Source organism: Schistocerca piceifrons, chromosome 1, assembly GCF_021461385.2.
Source record: "Schistocerca piceifrons isolate TAMUIC-IGC-003096 chromosome 1, iqSchPice1.1, whole genome shotgun sequence".
NCBI lineage: Eukaryota > Metazoa > Arthropoda > Insecta > Orthoptera > Acrididae > Schistocerca > Schistocerca piceifrons.
Window position 1 is genome coordinate 672,222,105 of NC_060138.1, and position 16,812 is coordinate 672,238,916.

At 36.5% G+C, this 16,812-nt stretch overlaps 1 protein-coding gene across 1 annotated transcript in view; it reads left to right on the plus strand.

Moving 5' to 3' along the window:
• LOC124709029 overlaps nt 1–16,812 on the plus strand; it is a 737,074-nt gene that overhangs the window by 679,943 nt on the left and 40,319 nt on the right. The window contains exon 13 of the mRNA XM_047240678.1: nt 165–290. Within this exon, the coding sequence (XP_047096634.1) occupies nt 165–290 (126 nt within the window). The remainder of the gene's footprint in view (nt 1–164; nt 291–16,812) is intronic.

The window sequence follows — 16,812 nt, forward strand, 5'->3', positions numbered from 1 at the left end:
TTAGGATGGATGTAATTACATGCCACTGTTTAATCATCAGTGCTGATTTTGCCACAGATTAAGAAATTAATGTCTTTAATCTTAATTTGCCTTAAAATAAAATAAAATGCTTATGTTTTATAAATACCAGAGATACTATACATTTCATCTGTGTGCTTCTGCAGAATCTCCTCAGCCATATATTCCACCATCTGAGCAACAAGTTCAGGAGCCTAAGAAATATACTGGAGGTTGTATTCCTTCTCGTTCATTTAGGATGCTGCAGGCAATGACAGCTCCCGAGAACTGTGGTAAGTAAAGTAAATTAAAACAATTAGTTTGTATGTAAGTCTGCAGGGAATATGATGCAGCCCAACAATGTGGATCTTCAATTAATTTATTATGTGATAGTGTTTATGACAAATAAAATTTCTTATTATCTCTATAATCATTTTGAGTAATGTAAATAGTGTGCACTTAAGGCATTGAGTGATCAAAAGCTATGTAAACAAGACTGACAATGATGCTGAACTTTCAGGCACAGTCATTATTTGAACCTAAGAAACATAGGCTCAGCAACATCTTCGGTACTGTTTGTGTCCCTGCAACTCAAATGTTCAAATGTGTGTGAAATCTTATGGGACTTAACTGCTAAGTTCATCAGTCCCTAAGCTTACACACTACTTAACCTAAATTATCCTAAGGACAAACACACACATCCATACCCGAGGGAGGACTTGAACCTCTGCCGGGACCAGCCGCACAGTCCGTGACTGTAGCGCCTTAGACCGCTCAGCTAATCCCGCGCAGCTCCCTGCAACTGCTTAGTGCCTTGATTATATGTTGGGTAATTACGTTTACTCCTTTCATTATTTGTATCCCAACCAGGACCTTGCAGTGTCGTATTATAATCATCTTAAATTCACTGAAAGTGTCAAGACACTACTTTGATACCAATAAAGCATTTTTTTCTTGAGATACTGTTGCTTAAAATAATGTTATGTGGAAGAAAGCCTCGAGTTCCTATTTTAAAATAAAACAGTTTTACATATAGCTTAAAGAAAACGATTTCTCTCAGTCTCTATACTCATATTTTTGTATTTATGTTCACATCTGTCTCATGGGAATTAATTATCTTAAAATAATGAGGAGTTACAACTTAATAAAGAAAGATTTCCATGAAGAAAGAACTCCTGTTACTAGTAATACATGGTTCATTAAAGAAAATTAGTGGATGCCACAAACTGAATTTAGTTCATAATTCATCTTTCTCACTATCAATCATTTTTAACAGCAGTTCTTATGTTTGTCACATACCTATGTTTTTTAGTACACATTCCACTACAACCAGGCCCAGTTTGTGAAGCCAGAGCACCACACTGAAATATATATTGTCCATTTTGTATAAAAAGTTACCTTTAAATTGAATTCCGATGTAACTCTGTTTGATGTTCTATCATTCAGGTTTTCCAATTGTAATATCAGTTGTTTCCAGACACAGAAATTGAAGCAGTATGAGAAGATGAGACAATGGTGTCAATGTCTTTTGAAACAGTTGTGTTTCTATAAATTTTTAGTGCTGCTGCTTGTTGTTGTACAGTATTTGTTACAGACCCCTTCTATAATGGATGACCAAATGGACTTACTTCCTAACACAATAATTCTGGATGCTATGCTATGAAACTGAGCCCCAATATTCACCATTATGCAGAATTCTCTATTGCAAAATAGTAACATACTGACTTCAGAAGACTAACAATTTTCTCAATATCTGTGCACATAACCCACTCACGTATCCATACCTGATCCTGTTTCTCCAATGAATTTATTCATTAGATACTTAACTATATTGTTGTTCTGTGGTTCCCAGGTATCTTCCATTTCTCTTAACGTTTTTCCAAATGGCAAGAAATGTAATAACATTTATTATATCATTTGTTGGTGAGAATTAGAGGAGAACCAGAGATTACAGTGGGTGTAAATGAAAAAAAAGTCTAACTTGGTTGAGTGGAAAAGGAATTGACCATCATGTTGTTAGAGAAGCCATTCCAATACTCTCCTCAGCTGATTTCAGGAAAAATGTAGGGAACAAAAAGAAGAGTTGTCACAAAGGATTTAAAATATACTCCTCCCACGTATCAGGTCACTGTCCCTCCACTGTGCCACCTTGCCCAGTTGTGATGCATTTTTTATATGTGTAAAGCTGAAAGTGTGTTATGAACTGAAGTACTGTGGTATTCTTCAAGTAGTTTGGCCTGTATATGGAATTTGTGGTTCACCTCCAGCCTCTGTGCTCATGTTGAAGGAACTTCCTAATCCACTTGGGGATCTCTCCTCACTTCAGTAGTATGAGATATCCAGTTTAAAACTTGTGCTTTGGTCCAGGATATTTCAGTCCACAGAGATTTACCAAGTTCATTTGTTTTTGTCATATTCTTAGTACAAATAGAAAATTTCATAGTGATCTTGTTATGATTTCTTTTAACGACTCAAGTTTTTACAGTTTCCTTTTTTAATTAACTATTGACTTGTCTTTTTGATTATGTATCACTTGTTTTATATCCCACAATTTTTGTGCTCTTTCATTGCAAATATCAGCATTTTTTATATTTGTTTCTTATTCAGATTAGAAAGCTATCTACATGTAAACAATTGAGGTTCTTCTTTCTCATTAGCTTAGCAGCATAGTGTCATTACTTCATTAAGTTTTCTAACTATGTGCCAGCAGTTGTTCTATGTTCTGTTTTGTGATGTGTCATAGGGATCTTTTGAGCCTACTGTGAAATCATTAACAGTATGTGAAAATGAAAATATTTTCACCTTACAGTTTCATCACTTTTCAGTACCTTTTCACCTTTTTTTGAACTCAGACTTTCTGCTGTGCATTATTTTTCAGATATGTAAATTTTTAGAAAGAACTAAGTGTGTATGGTGAACTATTGGTTTTTATTCCCTTGAAAAACTTGAGATTCATAGTTAGGTTTCCTCATCTGACACAAATCCTCTTTTTTTTGTATCTTAAAATGAATAGATCTACATCTACATAAATACTCTACTAGCCACCAAGCGGTGTGTGGCTGAGGGCACAATTTGTGCCAAAGTCATATTTCAGCCCCTCTGTTCCACTCGCAGATCGCGCAAGGGAAAAACGACTGTGAATGCCTCAGTATGAGCTCTAATTTCCCTTATCTTTGAATGGTGATCATTGCATGATTTGAAAGTTGGTGGTAATAATATGTGCTCTACATCCTCAGCGAAGATCGGATTTCAGAATTTAGTGAGCAGTCTCCACTGTTTAGTGTGTCATCTATCTCCAAGTGTGTCCCACTACAAACTTTCTATGAGATTTGTAACACTCTCGTGATGGCTAAATGTACCAGTTGTGAATCTTGTCACTCTTCTTTGGACCTTCTCAATCTCTTGAATCAGAACCAACTGGTCACGGTCCCATGCAGACAAACAATACTCTAAGACTGGATGAACCAACATATTGTAAGCAATTTCCTTTGTTGAAGGACTGTATCGCTTCAGGATTCTACCAATAAACTGCTATCTAGACTTCGCCTTTCCCGTTACTTGTGTAATTTGATCATTCCATTTGAGATCATTTTGAATAGTCACACTCATATACTTGATGGATGTTACTGCTTCCAAAGACTGGGCATTTATTTTGTACTCGTACATTAATGGGGATTTCTGCCTTGTTAGATGCAGTAGGTTACACTTAATAATATTGAGATATAATTGCCAGTCATTACACCAAGCATTTATTTTCTGCAAATCCTCATTGATTTGTTCACAACTTTCGTGTGATACTACTTTCCTGTAGACTATAGCATCATTGGCAAACAGTCTAATGCCACTGTCAATACCATCAACCAGATTGTTTATGCAAATTGTTAAAAGCAGCGGACCTATTATGCTGCCCTGGGGCGTACCTGAAGTTACACTTGTTTTTGTTGAAGTCACCCCATTCAGGACAACATACTGCTCTTGCTGTTGCTTTGGGCCAAGCTTTTGTATAACCTCATTTCTGGCTCATGTTTTCATTGCAACATACTGGTACCCGTCACCTTCACTTTTGTAAATCCAGTGTTTTTTTAAGTTCTCACCCTAGTGTCAGTGAATGATAGCACTGCACATATTAATTGATGTAAGTTCTATTTGTTTTATTGCAATGTGAGTTTGTTTCTTTTCTATAATGTCTGTAATGACTTTGCCTAATTAACTTAGCCAGAATTAGTCCTCTTAATCTTTTACTGGAGTATCAAATTTGGTTTCAGAATAGCTACTTTTCAGAATAGGGGCTAGAAATCATATACCATATTTCTGTTCCATGGGTATTTCCAGCAAAGTGCAACTGCTGCCCCCTGCCCCCAGAAAAATAAATCATTGTAAACCAGACTCCCTTGCATCCTGCACCAACAGATATCCAGTATCAGGTATCAGTTTTAAAAAAAGCCAAAACAAGTAGCTGGTATAGAATACCACCTAGAATATCCAAAGTCATTTGTCATGAACTCTCAAATATTTCATAACACTTGACCACAGTGGATTTTTTTTGCAGAAACCAAAGTAAATGGTTTTTATAGATTTTCATCCACTGAACATGAATATCATGATTATTATCTCCTAGCTCAGTTATACAAGTGAGTTGGGACTTTATGTTTTATGTATTGTGCTAGTGTAATCAGTAGGATATGTACATTAATTGAACTTACCTGGTTTATTTGCACCATTGAGCATCTCTCTGTAACATTCATCAGAAATCAACAAACATAGCAGTAATCCACTGCCCTGTGTACTGCTACTTGATGAGAGAAATGTCCTGGTGCTCATCACTGAATGCACCACAGTTCTGTGGGAACACATTGAGGTGGGTGTAAGGAACTGCATATTCAGGACTATGTTGCAGCTAATGATCTTGTAGCAGCTAATGATCTTGTAAGCATGAATGAGTTCATCCACAACGTCGTTTTAATTTTGAGCTCTCCTGTTTCCCAAGAATAAAGTTGTCACATCATAGAAAAAATTATACTCATGCGGCTAATCAGGACTTAGGGTGAACTCAAACTGTGTGTTGCCCAATTGTTGGCATATCTGTGAACCAATGGATATCCCCTTTGTGATCTTCTCTGTATTGAATCATGGAAACTTCTTACAAAAATAATGAAATGTGGCTTCATTCATGTGAACAGTCTTAACAAATGCTGTGATGTTTCCGAACTTAACATGCAATCGGAGGGGGGTGGAAAGGTCAATTTTGTTTGACTCACTAGAGGTTCTTCAGCAATATTTTTTGACCTGGCACCAGATCTGTTTGTGGAGGCCATTCCCTCTTTGTGTAATTTCTTTCTCTTGTGCGACTGTCCTAGTCATACAACTAGCAACAATACTTACTGTAACCCTTTTGCAAACCCAACAGCATCACAATAAATTTGAAATATCCACATACTAGCCATTCATGCTTATTGTAATTAACACAGTATGTAATGGAGTTCAACGTAGTATAACTTTTTTAGCTGAGGCAGCACATGCAACAGGGAAGAATGGTTTTTCATTGCTATTGAGCAACAGTGCTTCCTTTAGTGTTGTTTGAGAGCCATCTGTAAATAGTCTCCACTTGTCTGCTTTGTGTGTAATGTTTAGGTCTTCCAGCAAAAAGTCAGTGTCACGGCAGGGGAGGGGGGAGTTAATGTCACCTTCAGCATTAAAGTGACACTCAAGCTTTCTCTGATACTGTCAAAACACAGACACACTGTGTTATAGGAGATTCCACTGCTGCAGTCATGAGGCAAGAGTTCAGCTTTACACTTTGGAAGATCTAAATCCCTAATCAGATAACTGAGTTCACACTGTGGAATTTTGTGTGGTTCTCCAGATTGTGATGTTGTAAATGTAGAAATGATTGAACTTTTTTGGCTATGTGTGTCAGCTCAGCATCATTGCTATCAATGCTTGCGGTACACATGAGGGAACAGGAACTGGCAATCCTTTACCATGAGCCACAGGGCGAATGAAAGATGGCATGCCAGGGTATTGAATATTCATCTTCCTCTTGGTATTGACTCCCTTCCTCAAGGGAGCTACCATACAGAAGTAACAAATCCAATGCATGATTTGTGGATTCACTCTACCTAGCACCCATAGCAAACTCTGTGGAAACTTTTTCCATCCATCGAAGCATTCAGTGTACATGAAGATGAAGTGAAACACACTTGTGAAGCTCATAATTTATCTTGGCCTCCAACACAACATGGAAAATACAAGGCATATGCTTCTTTCACTGCTTTAGTCAATTGTCACCTTCATAAACCACAAATAACATCTGCACAAGCATAACAAAAGTTATCAGGTTTGTTACTGATGATGCAGGGCATTTTTTATGAAAGCATACTGGTGCACAGTAACACAATTCTTCAGTTTGAAACACTTCACCTCACATACACTCTCTGTCAATCATCATGTCACTCATTCAAGTAACAAGTGAACTAATTCAGCACAAGAGTACGCACCCGTGACAAATGACAACTGAAATAGCATCTGGTTTCTATATTTGACAGTGATCACATGACTGGATAGTTCAAACATGAGTCATGGTATAAACGAGTGTTGCCAAATTGTTCCAGAAGTGCCCACCTCATTCACTTGTGGAAGAGGGGCCCTTGTCACAATTCTTTTGCATTGCAAAAAAACAAAAAAAAAATAAAAAGAAAAAAGAAAAGAAAAAAAAGGAAAGAAAAAAAGTGAAAATTTGTGGACCAGTGTAATTCACCATGAAATTAATGTGAAACCCTCCCAACCCCCACCCTCACCCTCCTCCTCCTCCCTCTTTTTCCAGCTCAGATCATGCGAATGCTCTTCTTCTGGCATCTCACAAAAGAAAATGATAATATTTCAGATTTCTTCACTTTATTCTGTACTGTGGCTTGTTCATAATCATTATTTGCTTTTCTTGGTCCTTTGAGTTATATTCTGTCTACATTCGGTGTTGTAAATTTGTGATGTTCTACCTTTAACTTTTTGTGATACACATGTTCTAAAGGTTAATGCCTTGTTGGTGCAACCACTCTCTCTGTCAATGACTGGTCATTTCATTTCTATGTGCTGTTACATCCTATCTCTTCTTGGTGCCTTATAATTCATCCAAGGCTGTCCTCTTCCTTTCTTTCCTAGCACTTACTCTTCAAGAATATCAATGATAAAGTTTGGTTGGTTGATTTGGGGGAGGGTACCAAACAGAAAGATCATTGGTCTCTTCGAATTAGGAAGGACAGGGAAGGAAGTCAGCCGTGCCCTTTCAAGGGAACTATCACGGCATATGCCTGAAGAGATTTAGGGAAATCACAGAAAACCTAAGTCAGGATGACCGGACCTGGGTTTGAACAATCTTCCTCCCAAATGCGTGTACAATGTGTTGCCATCTCACTCAATAATGATAAAGGTATTCTTCCTAATGATATGTCCAATAAATTTTATTTCTCTCTTTTCTGTTTCCTTTAATATAATCTTCTCTCTTCATTTACTTCCATTAAGACTTCCAGGTTCCATGTTGGCTTTTCTTTCTAAACAGCTCATTCTTGTCATTTTCCCCCATATTAACATTCAGCAGCTTCATGTTAATTCCTTCCCAATTTACCCAGAGTCCAACTTCCACCTCCGTGCAGCAGTATACTTCATACAGATGATTTTGCAAGGGGTTTTCTGACATCTGTGTTTGTATGTTTGTTGGTTAAAATATTTTTCTTAATAATAATGACTGGTTTGCCAGTGCTACCCTTGTCTCCACTTCCATTAAGCATCTGTTGTCCTCTGTGATTATAAAAAAAGGTTTCATGTGCCCAACTATGATCACATCAGTTTTTATATTTGTTTTAATTTTTCCAATATTTTTCCATACTACTATTACTTTTGTTTTCTGTTTGTTCACTTTTAATTTACATTGTTTAAGAGTGTATTATAGGACTTCCAACATACTTTCCTTTCTTTTTCAGAGCCTGCAACTACCCAAATGACATCAGTAAATCTAATAAATCTATCCTTTCATCATTGGCTCTTATTCCTTTTGTATTCTCCTTCACAATCTGAATAGCTTCCTCGAAGAAACAATATGGGAATGTGAGACATCCATGTCTAACTCCTTTTCTAAAATTTGCCTCTTTCTGTATATTATTCAAAAAATGGTTCAAATGGCTTTGAGCACTATGGGACTCAACTTCTGAGGTCATTAGTCCCCTAGAACTTAGAACTAGTTAAACCTAACTAACCTAAGGACATCACACACATCCATGCCCGAGGCAGGATTCGAACCTGCGAGCATAGCGGTCTCGCGGTTCCAGACCGCAGCGCCTAGAACCGCACGGCCACTTCGGCCGGCTGTATATTATTGATGTTTGTTTTTGTGCTTTGGTTCTGATACAGTTAGTTAATTTTTCTTCTGTCCTTCCAGACAAGTCTTATTTTTTCATAGCCCTAATGAGTAGCTCCCAGTTTACATTGTCAAAAGCTTTTTCTAAGTCGGTGAAGGTTACATACGTTCTTCTATTCATATCCATCCTTCTCTCCAATAGCAAAATCAAACAATGGGAACTACAGGCTGAAAGATAGATTTGTACTTACCATAAAGATGACACATTAAGTTGCAGACAGGCACAACTAAAAGATGCTTACACATTAGCTTTCAGCTAAAGTCTTTGTCAGAAAAGGAAACATACACTCATTCATTCACACAAGCATGAACACCTTAAACACAAATTACTAGCAGCTCGGACCAGAATGGTGCAAGGTCAAAATTGGTTCTCTTGCTCCTCTGCCTTCTCTGAATCCAAATAGCTCTTCTCCAATATACTTACCTACCTTTCCTTTTTTTGTGCTTTCAACTATATTAATGAGTTTTTTGGAGTTGTGTATAACACTGATAGTGTTCTGTAACTGGTGCAGTCAACTGCATTTTCTGTTTTAGGTGTGGTAATGGTTACGTGTTGTCTGGAGTCTTCTGGCGTGATTCCTCTTTCATAGCTTTCAATTACTGTTCTGAATAATTGTTTTTTTTTTCATGTTGTTACTGAAATTTTTCAGCAAATCTGCAGGAATGTCATCAACACTAGTTGCTTTTCCTTCTTTGAGACTCCAGAGTGCATGTTCAAATTCATGTTTCATGATAGTAGGACCTCCCACATCTTTTTTACATTCATTAATGCCTTCAATTAGATTACTTTCATTCTTGAAGTCCTTATCATAAAACATCTCTTCTATGCACTCTTTCTAATGAACACATACTCATCATTGTCTATCAGTAATATTCTCTCTTTATTTTTAACTGTTAGGCCCACTGATTTCATTGTATGTTTGTACTGAAGGGCTCCGATTTTCTTATAAACTTTGTCCTCTTTTCCCTTTTTCTGATTTTTTTCTATCTCTTCAGCAATGCTTTTTGTTTATTCCTCATTTTCTTCTTTCCATTTGGTTTTGATGTAATTTCTGATTCTTTTGTAGTCATCTACATTGTTTTTCTTCCCACACTTATTCTATTCCCAAATTAGATTTAGTATTTCTTCTGTCATCCAAAGTTTTCTGGGCTCCAGTTTCTTTGTTTCTAAATCCTCACTTGTTGCTTCAGTTTTCCCCATCTTCTTATTCTTCCACAGTATGGCTCACCACTCATTAGCTATTTTATTGTTTTTTTTCCTCCAAAACCATGATTATTGCTTCTCCTTTCAATCCTTCTATTCTCAGTTTATTTTTGACAGATCTCTAGGTTCTTTTAAATCTAATGTTGCTCTTGGCTAGCACTGGTGTGTGGTCACAATCTACGTCTGGACCTAGATAACTGTGTCATGATTTTATCTGGTTCCTCTACCTTTGCTTCCTTAATATAATCTATCTGCAGTTGCCTTTTGGCTGGTACCTCACATGTACACCTTCTAAGAGGGACTTCAAATAGTGTGTTTGTAATAACCATATCATTTTGATTACAGAAATCTACCAAATTTTCACCTATTTCATTTGCTTCCCCAAGCCAAAATTTCCTGCTGTTGTATTGCCTGTATGGGATCCTACTATGACATTAAAATCACCCATTATTGTAACATTATCTTTTCCTTTTGTCAGTTCTTCAATATCTTCATACATAGTCTCTGCGTCTTCCAAGTCATGATCCGATGTTGGAAAATATTAACAAGTACACAGGTGCACTATTTCTTTTTGTATCAGCATCAAACAGTCGATGACATGGTAAGTACCACAAACATTATTTAATAATTTGACTCCTATTACAACTGTCACTCCATACTTTCCTCTTTTCTTACCACCACTTTAAATTGCTTTAAACTCATCACAGTAGAAATCTCCGTTTCTCTCCCACCTTGTTTCACATAGACATAATGTATCTGTCTCTTCTTCCTCATCGCATCTTTCACATCGTCCAGTTTTCATACTTTCAGTAGCATTCATACATTCCCTGTTCCCATCTTCATCTCCATTTTAGAGAGATTTTGCTTGATGATGACCTAGTTGCCTCTTATCTCCTCTGCCAGATCTTGGCTTCCAAGATCTATGATCAGTAGTTAAATCCTAATTAATGCCAACTTTTATGGCTGCATTCTACTTGGGATATCCTTAACACAAGGGAATGTTTCCCATTGCCTTCTCTATTCTATGCCATTGACCAGGATGTGTTGCTTCATCCACCTTTAGGGGCAATTTCTTGGCCCATTTTTGTGAATGATTTAATTTTATTGTAGTCCTTACAGTTGGTGTTGTCACAATATTTTCATAGGTATGTCCATTTATAGATTGACTATTAATTTAGAAGTTAAATATACAGTTACTCTGGAGCATCTACATTGCAGCTGTCTTAGATCACAACATAATTACCGAGCGAGGTGGTGCAGTGGTTAGCACACTGGACTCGCATTCGGGGGGACGACGGTTCAATCCCGCGTCCAGCCATCCTGATTTAGGTTTTCCGTGATTTCCCTAAATGCCAGGCTGGTTCCTTTGAAAGGGCATGGTCGACTTCCTTCCCCGTCCTTCCCTAATCCGATGAGACCGATGACCTCGCTGTCTGGTCTCCTTCCCTAAACAAGCCAAGCCACAACATAATTAATAATGAAAATAAATACTGTTTATGAAACACTCTTTATGCATGAAGGATATTGACCTAACATCATCATGCATATGTATTTCACATGTTTCTAATGATATATGGAAACAGTTACAGTAACAATGTAAAAGTAAGATTTACAAATTTGGAGCTCCACACTGGGTTATACTAACTTTAAGTGTGACATTAATCATCTTATTACTCATAAGTTTATTTCTCTGTTTCTGACAACCACTATTCATATTTTCCTCCATATTTGTGCTGATTTTTTGTTGTATATGTGTTTTTTCATAATTTAAGTATGTGACAACACTTATAAAGCATTAGCAGACACGAACATAGCACAATTCTTGTATGAAAAGGATAGATTATGACATGCCATATAGAGGACGCATTAAATGGCAGACAGGCTCATTGAAAAAAGAGTGGTAGAGATTAATAGCTATTGGCCTAAGTCCTTCATCATACAAACACAAAACAAAACGCACACACATTCACATACAATTCACATACAAATGACCAATGTTGTCTTGGGACACTTAAGACCTGATTGACTGCATCAATAGTGAGTAGCGATCTTGGTTGAGATGGGAGAGGGGAACTGAAGAGGTATGAGGTGAGGACCCCACCTGGGGATAGCAGGGTAAGGATGGGGGAAGATGATATTGCTGCCTGTGGAAGCTTGCAGGGATGCTGTGGAGTAGAGTAGTGGGCAGCTAGATGCAGTATTGGGAGGCTGTGGTTGGGAATCAAAATGGAGAAGGGACAAGTAGAAAAGAGGAGATAAATGTGCAGGTGTACTGCTAGGAATCAAGGCATATTTAGGGATGGAGTGTGAATAGTGAATGGTTAGGCAGTTGTAGAACTGAGACTAGCAAAGGTTGAGGACGGGGCTTATGGGAATGAAGGATATGTTGCAGGGTGAGTTCCCATCTGTCAGTTAGTTGCGTGTTCAATAGATCATTTGAATGTTTTTTTTTCTGGCAGTTTTTAAGTAGAAGTTAGTCATTTGAATAGAAGGATTTGTGTGGGAGAAATGATTTAAAGTTAGATTTAAAACGTGCTTTGCTGTCTGTCAGACATTTTTATGTTATTGGGTAGATCAAAAATTTTTGTTGCTGCATATTGAACTTATTTCTGAACCACTGTCAGCTTTAAAAATGGGTAATAAAGGTCATTTTCCCTCTAGTGTTGTGTGTATGGACATCACTGTATTCTCAAATTGTGATGGATTATTTATGACTTGTTCATTAATAAACATATCTACTGTGACAGCACTGTTAAAATGTCTTGCTCTTTGAAGAGGTACAAACATGACATCTGTGGGTGAACATCATATGCAATTCCTACTGCTCACTTTTGTGCAATCAATACTTTCTTCCTAACTGATGATCCACCATGGACAATTATTCAGTAAGACATTACTTTGTGGAAATATGTTAAGTATGTGAGGAGGTTGAATTGTTTGTTTCCAATATGAAGAGCAAAAGTCACTGAACTTAATTGAGAAGCTCAGTAATATGCTTCTTCCAGTAGCATTCATCAGTATGTACACCAAAAAATCTGGAGCATTCTACCCTATTTACTGACTCCTGCTCATGTGCTACATCAGTTTTTGGTATGACTCTATTTGTTGTACAGAACTGAATGTAGTGTGTTTTTTTAAAATTTATGGGGAGTCCATTTTCAGAGAACCACTTAATAGTTCTTTGGATAACATCATTTATGACCTCTTCTGTTGCTTACCCTCTAATTGGAGTTGTAATAACACTAGTATTATCTGCAAAATGTATACATTTTGCTTGTTGAATGATAAGTTGAAGGTCACTCAACAATATACAAAGGATAGGATGAAGTTGGAACAAGTTTTCAGAATTCTGTCTGAAATTGCATCAACTCCATATGAACTTTTTTTTAGAATTTTTATAATTGTAGTAATTTCAGTGAAAGATGTTGGTGCTACTTTTGGTTGCTTAAGGTTTTGTGGAATTATATTTTTAATATATTCTCTTGCTTCTTTAACTGAATCATATTTCCTGCTATGTTTAGAAAGTTATTGTTTAAAGTATTTGCAGCCTGTGAACTATTATCAGTCACAACATTATCATTTATTTAATTGTTGAGGAATCTTGTGCACTTGTTTTAATCTTATTATCTGCATCATTTATTTCTGTCTGGGAATGCCTACTTCTGGACATTTTAATGTCTTTCTTCAAAGTACTACAGCATTTTTTGTAGCATGCAAGCAATATTGGATCTTGACTTACTCTGGCCATTATATAATTCCCTTAGTTATCCATGGCTTACTTTTTTTTAATGGATCTTCTGGATAATATTTTAGGAAAGCACTTTGAAATATTCACAAAAAATTACTATGTAATTCTGAATTTGACAGTAGCATCTCTTCCCACATCTACCTCATCCCATACCATCCCTCTTAGCTTATTGTCCCTTTCAGCTTACCATCCCTTTCAGCTTACATTGTACCCTGTTTCATTAATAAGCCTCACTGCCTTGTATGAACTTGTCTCAGAGTTGTAAGGTACCGTACTGTTTCTGTCCATTAATTGTGCATCATGATCAGATAGTCCATTAGTAGTTGGGTACACATTAATTCTTTCAGCATGAGCATTGCCTGTAAAAAAGTTGTCAATCAGTGTCTTACTATTTTGCTGGCCACAAGTTGGAAAACTGATTACAGAAATTAGATTGAAACACCCAAATAATAATAGTTCTAGTTAATTTTTCATTTTTTCATTTACATTGAAATCTACACACTCTACTAACTATTTCTTCTTGTCTAACAGGTAGCTCGATAATGCATCTATATTTCTCCTCTGTAGACTGTTACAATCATCAGAGAAGTATTTTGCAATAACAGCTCACAAGATTATTCTTTCAATACTCTTTATTTGTAACCTGACTCTAACCTAAAAAATGAGCCCCTTTGATTCCAGTAATCTGTGCATTTCAAAAAAAGTGGAGTTGGTAGAAATAAACCAGAAAGCACAGACTGTGGAGCAATCATTGATGTCAAGCACATTCAGCTGCGCAACATGCTTAGCAACTGGTGGTCCAGCTGTTTCTTGGCCCCAACAGTATGAAACAGATAGATTTTTACTCACCACGTAGAGAAGGCATTGAGTTGCATACTGGCACAGTGTCTTTTGATTGTACCTACCTGGCTCCTCTATGTGGTGAGTGGCATGCAATGCTTTTCATATTGCTGTTCTTCCACCCCGGACATTCACATGCAGGGATGTAAGCCTTAGGGCAATTGATTAGAAGTAGGGGTGAAATAAGAACAGAGGAGGATATTGTGTTGGTTGGGTGAGTAGCAGAAAACCTTTGTAGGAGGTTTGGAGAGCATAATGGAGAGGGCCTTAGAGCTTGGAGATGACTGGAGATGTTTGTGTGTGTTATGATATGCAAATGTAAATATGTGTGTGTTTCATCTACACCTGATGAAGGACTTACTCTGATAGCTAATAATATCTAGCAATCTTTTTTCACTGTGCCTGTCTGCCAGTCAATGCCTCCCCTATGTGGTGAGTAGTAATCTATTCTTGTCACATTGTTGTTATTTCATTCTAAATTTTCTATTAGCACAATCATGGAATTTTTAAACCAAGATCAACAGGATGAGTTATTTGGAAATTCAGAACAACTTCATTTTGATGCAGTTACTTTCCCTGAACTACTATACTGATCTGGTTGCCACATTTTGGAGGATTCTGTGGAGTAAAGAATCTTCAATCATATGACAGACACATTTTTGTTTACTAGATTGTTACTTTTTGATTAATTTTCCCATCAGAAAAACTATTGCTTTATGCAGGTAACATATCATTACAGTTACAGTATATAAATTTATTAAACATTGTGATTTCTTCTCTATGATTCAATCTTTGTCAAATAATTGATTCTTTGTAAGATAACCCTTGTAGAACTAATACATTTTGTATGTTATACGTTTGATTTGTCAGTGAAATTTCAAACTGTTCTACTTCTGTGGCAAGTGTCTCTTATTATGAATATTAAATATAATTCATTGTTATGCTTATCTTATGACAGTGCAACAATGTACAAATGCTGGTCCAGTGAAAGCTATTTTTGGTGGCCACACAAGTGCTTGTTTTTTTTCCCTGCTCATTTGCAAACTTCTTAAACCTTTCACACCAACAGCACTCCAAGTAATTAAACAACTTGCCATTTTGTGTGAGCATGAGGGATGTGGAAGTAGGGATGGACTAAACTATTAATTAATTATGAACAATAGGTTATAACATTCCATTTCCTACCAAGTAATAGGTTCCAGAAATCTGTTAATTATTTAATATGTCCCATAAGTGCCATGAAGTGCACTGAATACAACAAAAGAGTTCACATTCTTGTAACAGTGTTTTCTAAGTGTTTTATATGGTTAAGAAAATCATTATGGTTTAAGATTCTAAACAATGTTTTTATGATGCATTCAGTGACAAACTATATTTTAGAAACAGAACCTTTTCTACAGATTTCATGGTTATGTGAGTATAATGTTAATTGTGAGTTAGTAAATTTATTGTTGGATCACTTTGCTCCAGATGTTTTCTCAGGATACTTAGTCATTTTGATGATCACAAATATCACATTGACATCGAAGAGTCACCAACTTAAGCTCATATTTTAATGGGGAAAAAAGCACACTTGCAAGATATCAGACCCAGTTATCAATCGCATGTGTAAGTTTGGGCCATAATGCTGATGGTATGCACTTGTGGCCTTCCGAATGTACAGCTTTTAAATTTCATGTACACTGGTTGTTTGTCATTTACTCAGCCCCAGTGCAGCTACCTAATTCCAGAGAGTAAAATATTGTATGGTGTAGTGGGTAATAGAGTTGTGGAATACTGCTGTGTCACCATTAACCTGCTTTGTTCATTATGGCAGTGTGCATGGTTTCCAACCTGTAGCTTATGCCAGAGATCTGGCTGCATTAAACATTTCTATGTTGTGATTCACAAATGATGTGTATATGAATGAAACAAATGAGAGTGTCATTAAAGAAGCAGCAGAGCACTATTATGTTATTAACTTCACTGTTGTGCATTATTTTCTTTGGATTTTAAAGATATTAAAGTCAAGTACATATGCAGAATATGTGCTATTCATTGAAGTGATTGGCATCCTTACACTGTAAATCAAATAAAAAAATTAACTTCATAATTATTTTTCAGTTATTTAAGTTTACTCATTTTGCTTTTCAAGCATATAAATAGCTGCAGAATATCAATACGAGAATACTTTTAAATAATATTGAACATATATGTTCATGTGACTGACATATTATGTACTGTACTGATAATGCTTATCTACTTTTTGATTAAAATGACACATTATTGAACAGCATTTCATAACAAAGTTTTGTTATGAAACAGATGTGTCCACCTCTTCCCTCCTCTTCCTTTGCTTTAACGTCCTGCTAATAGGAGGACTGTGGTTGTAGCTTTGCTGTAAAGCACTTCATGCTGCGGAATTAGTTGGCTGCAGTGGGGTGGAGAGAGTGACAGGCAACCAGTGCTTGCAAAATTTAAAAGTTATATGTTCGGAAGATCATGACTGTATACTATGAGAATTATGGCCCAGATTTTTGCAGGGGCTGGTGATGTTTCCTTGTGAGAAATTTTGTTACTTCCATCTTTTATAGAAAAATACCCCCACAAATAACTGGGGTTTTGTTCATTGTT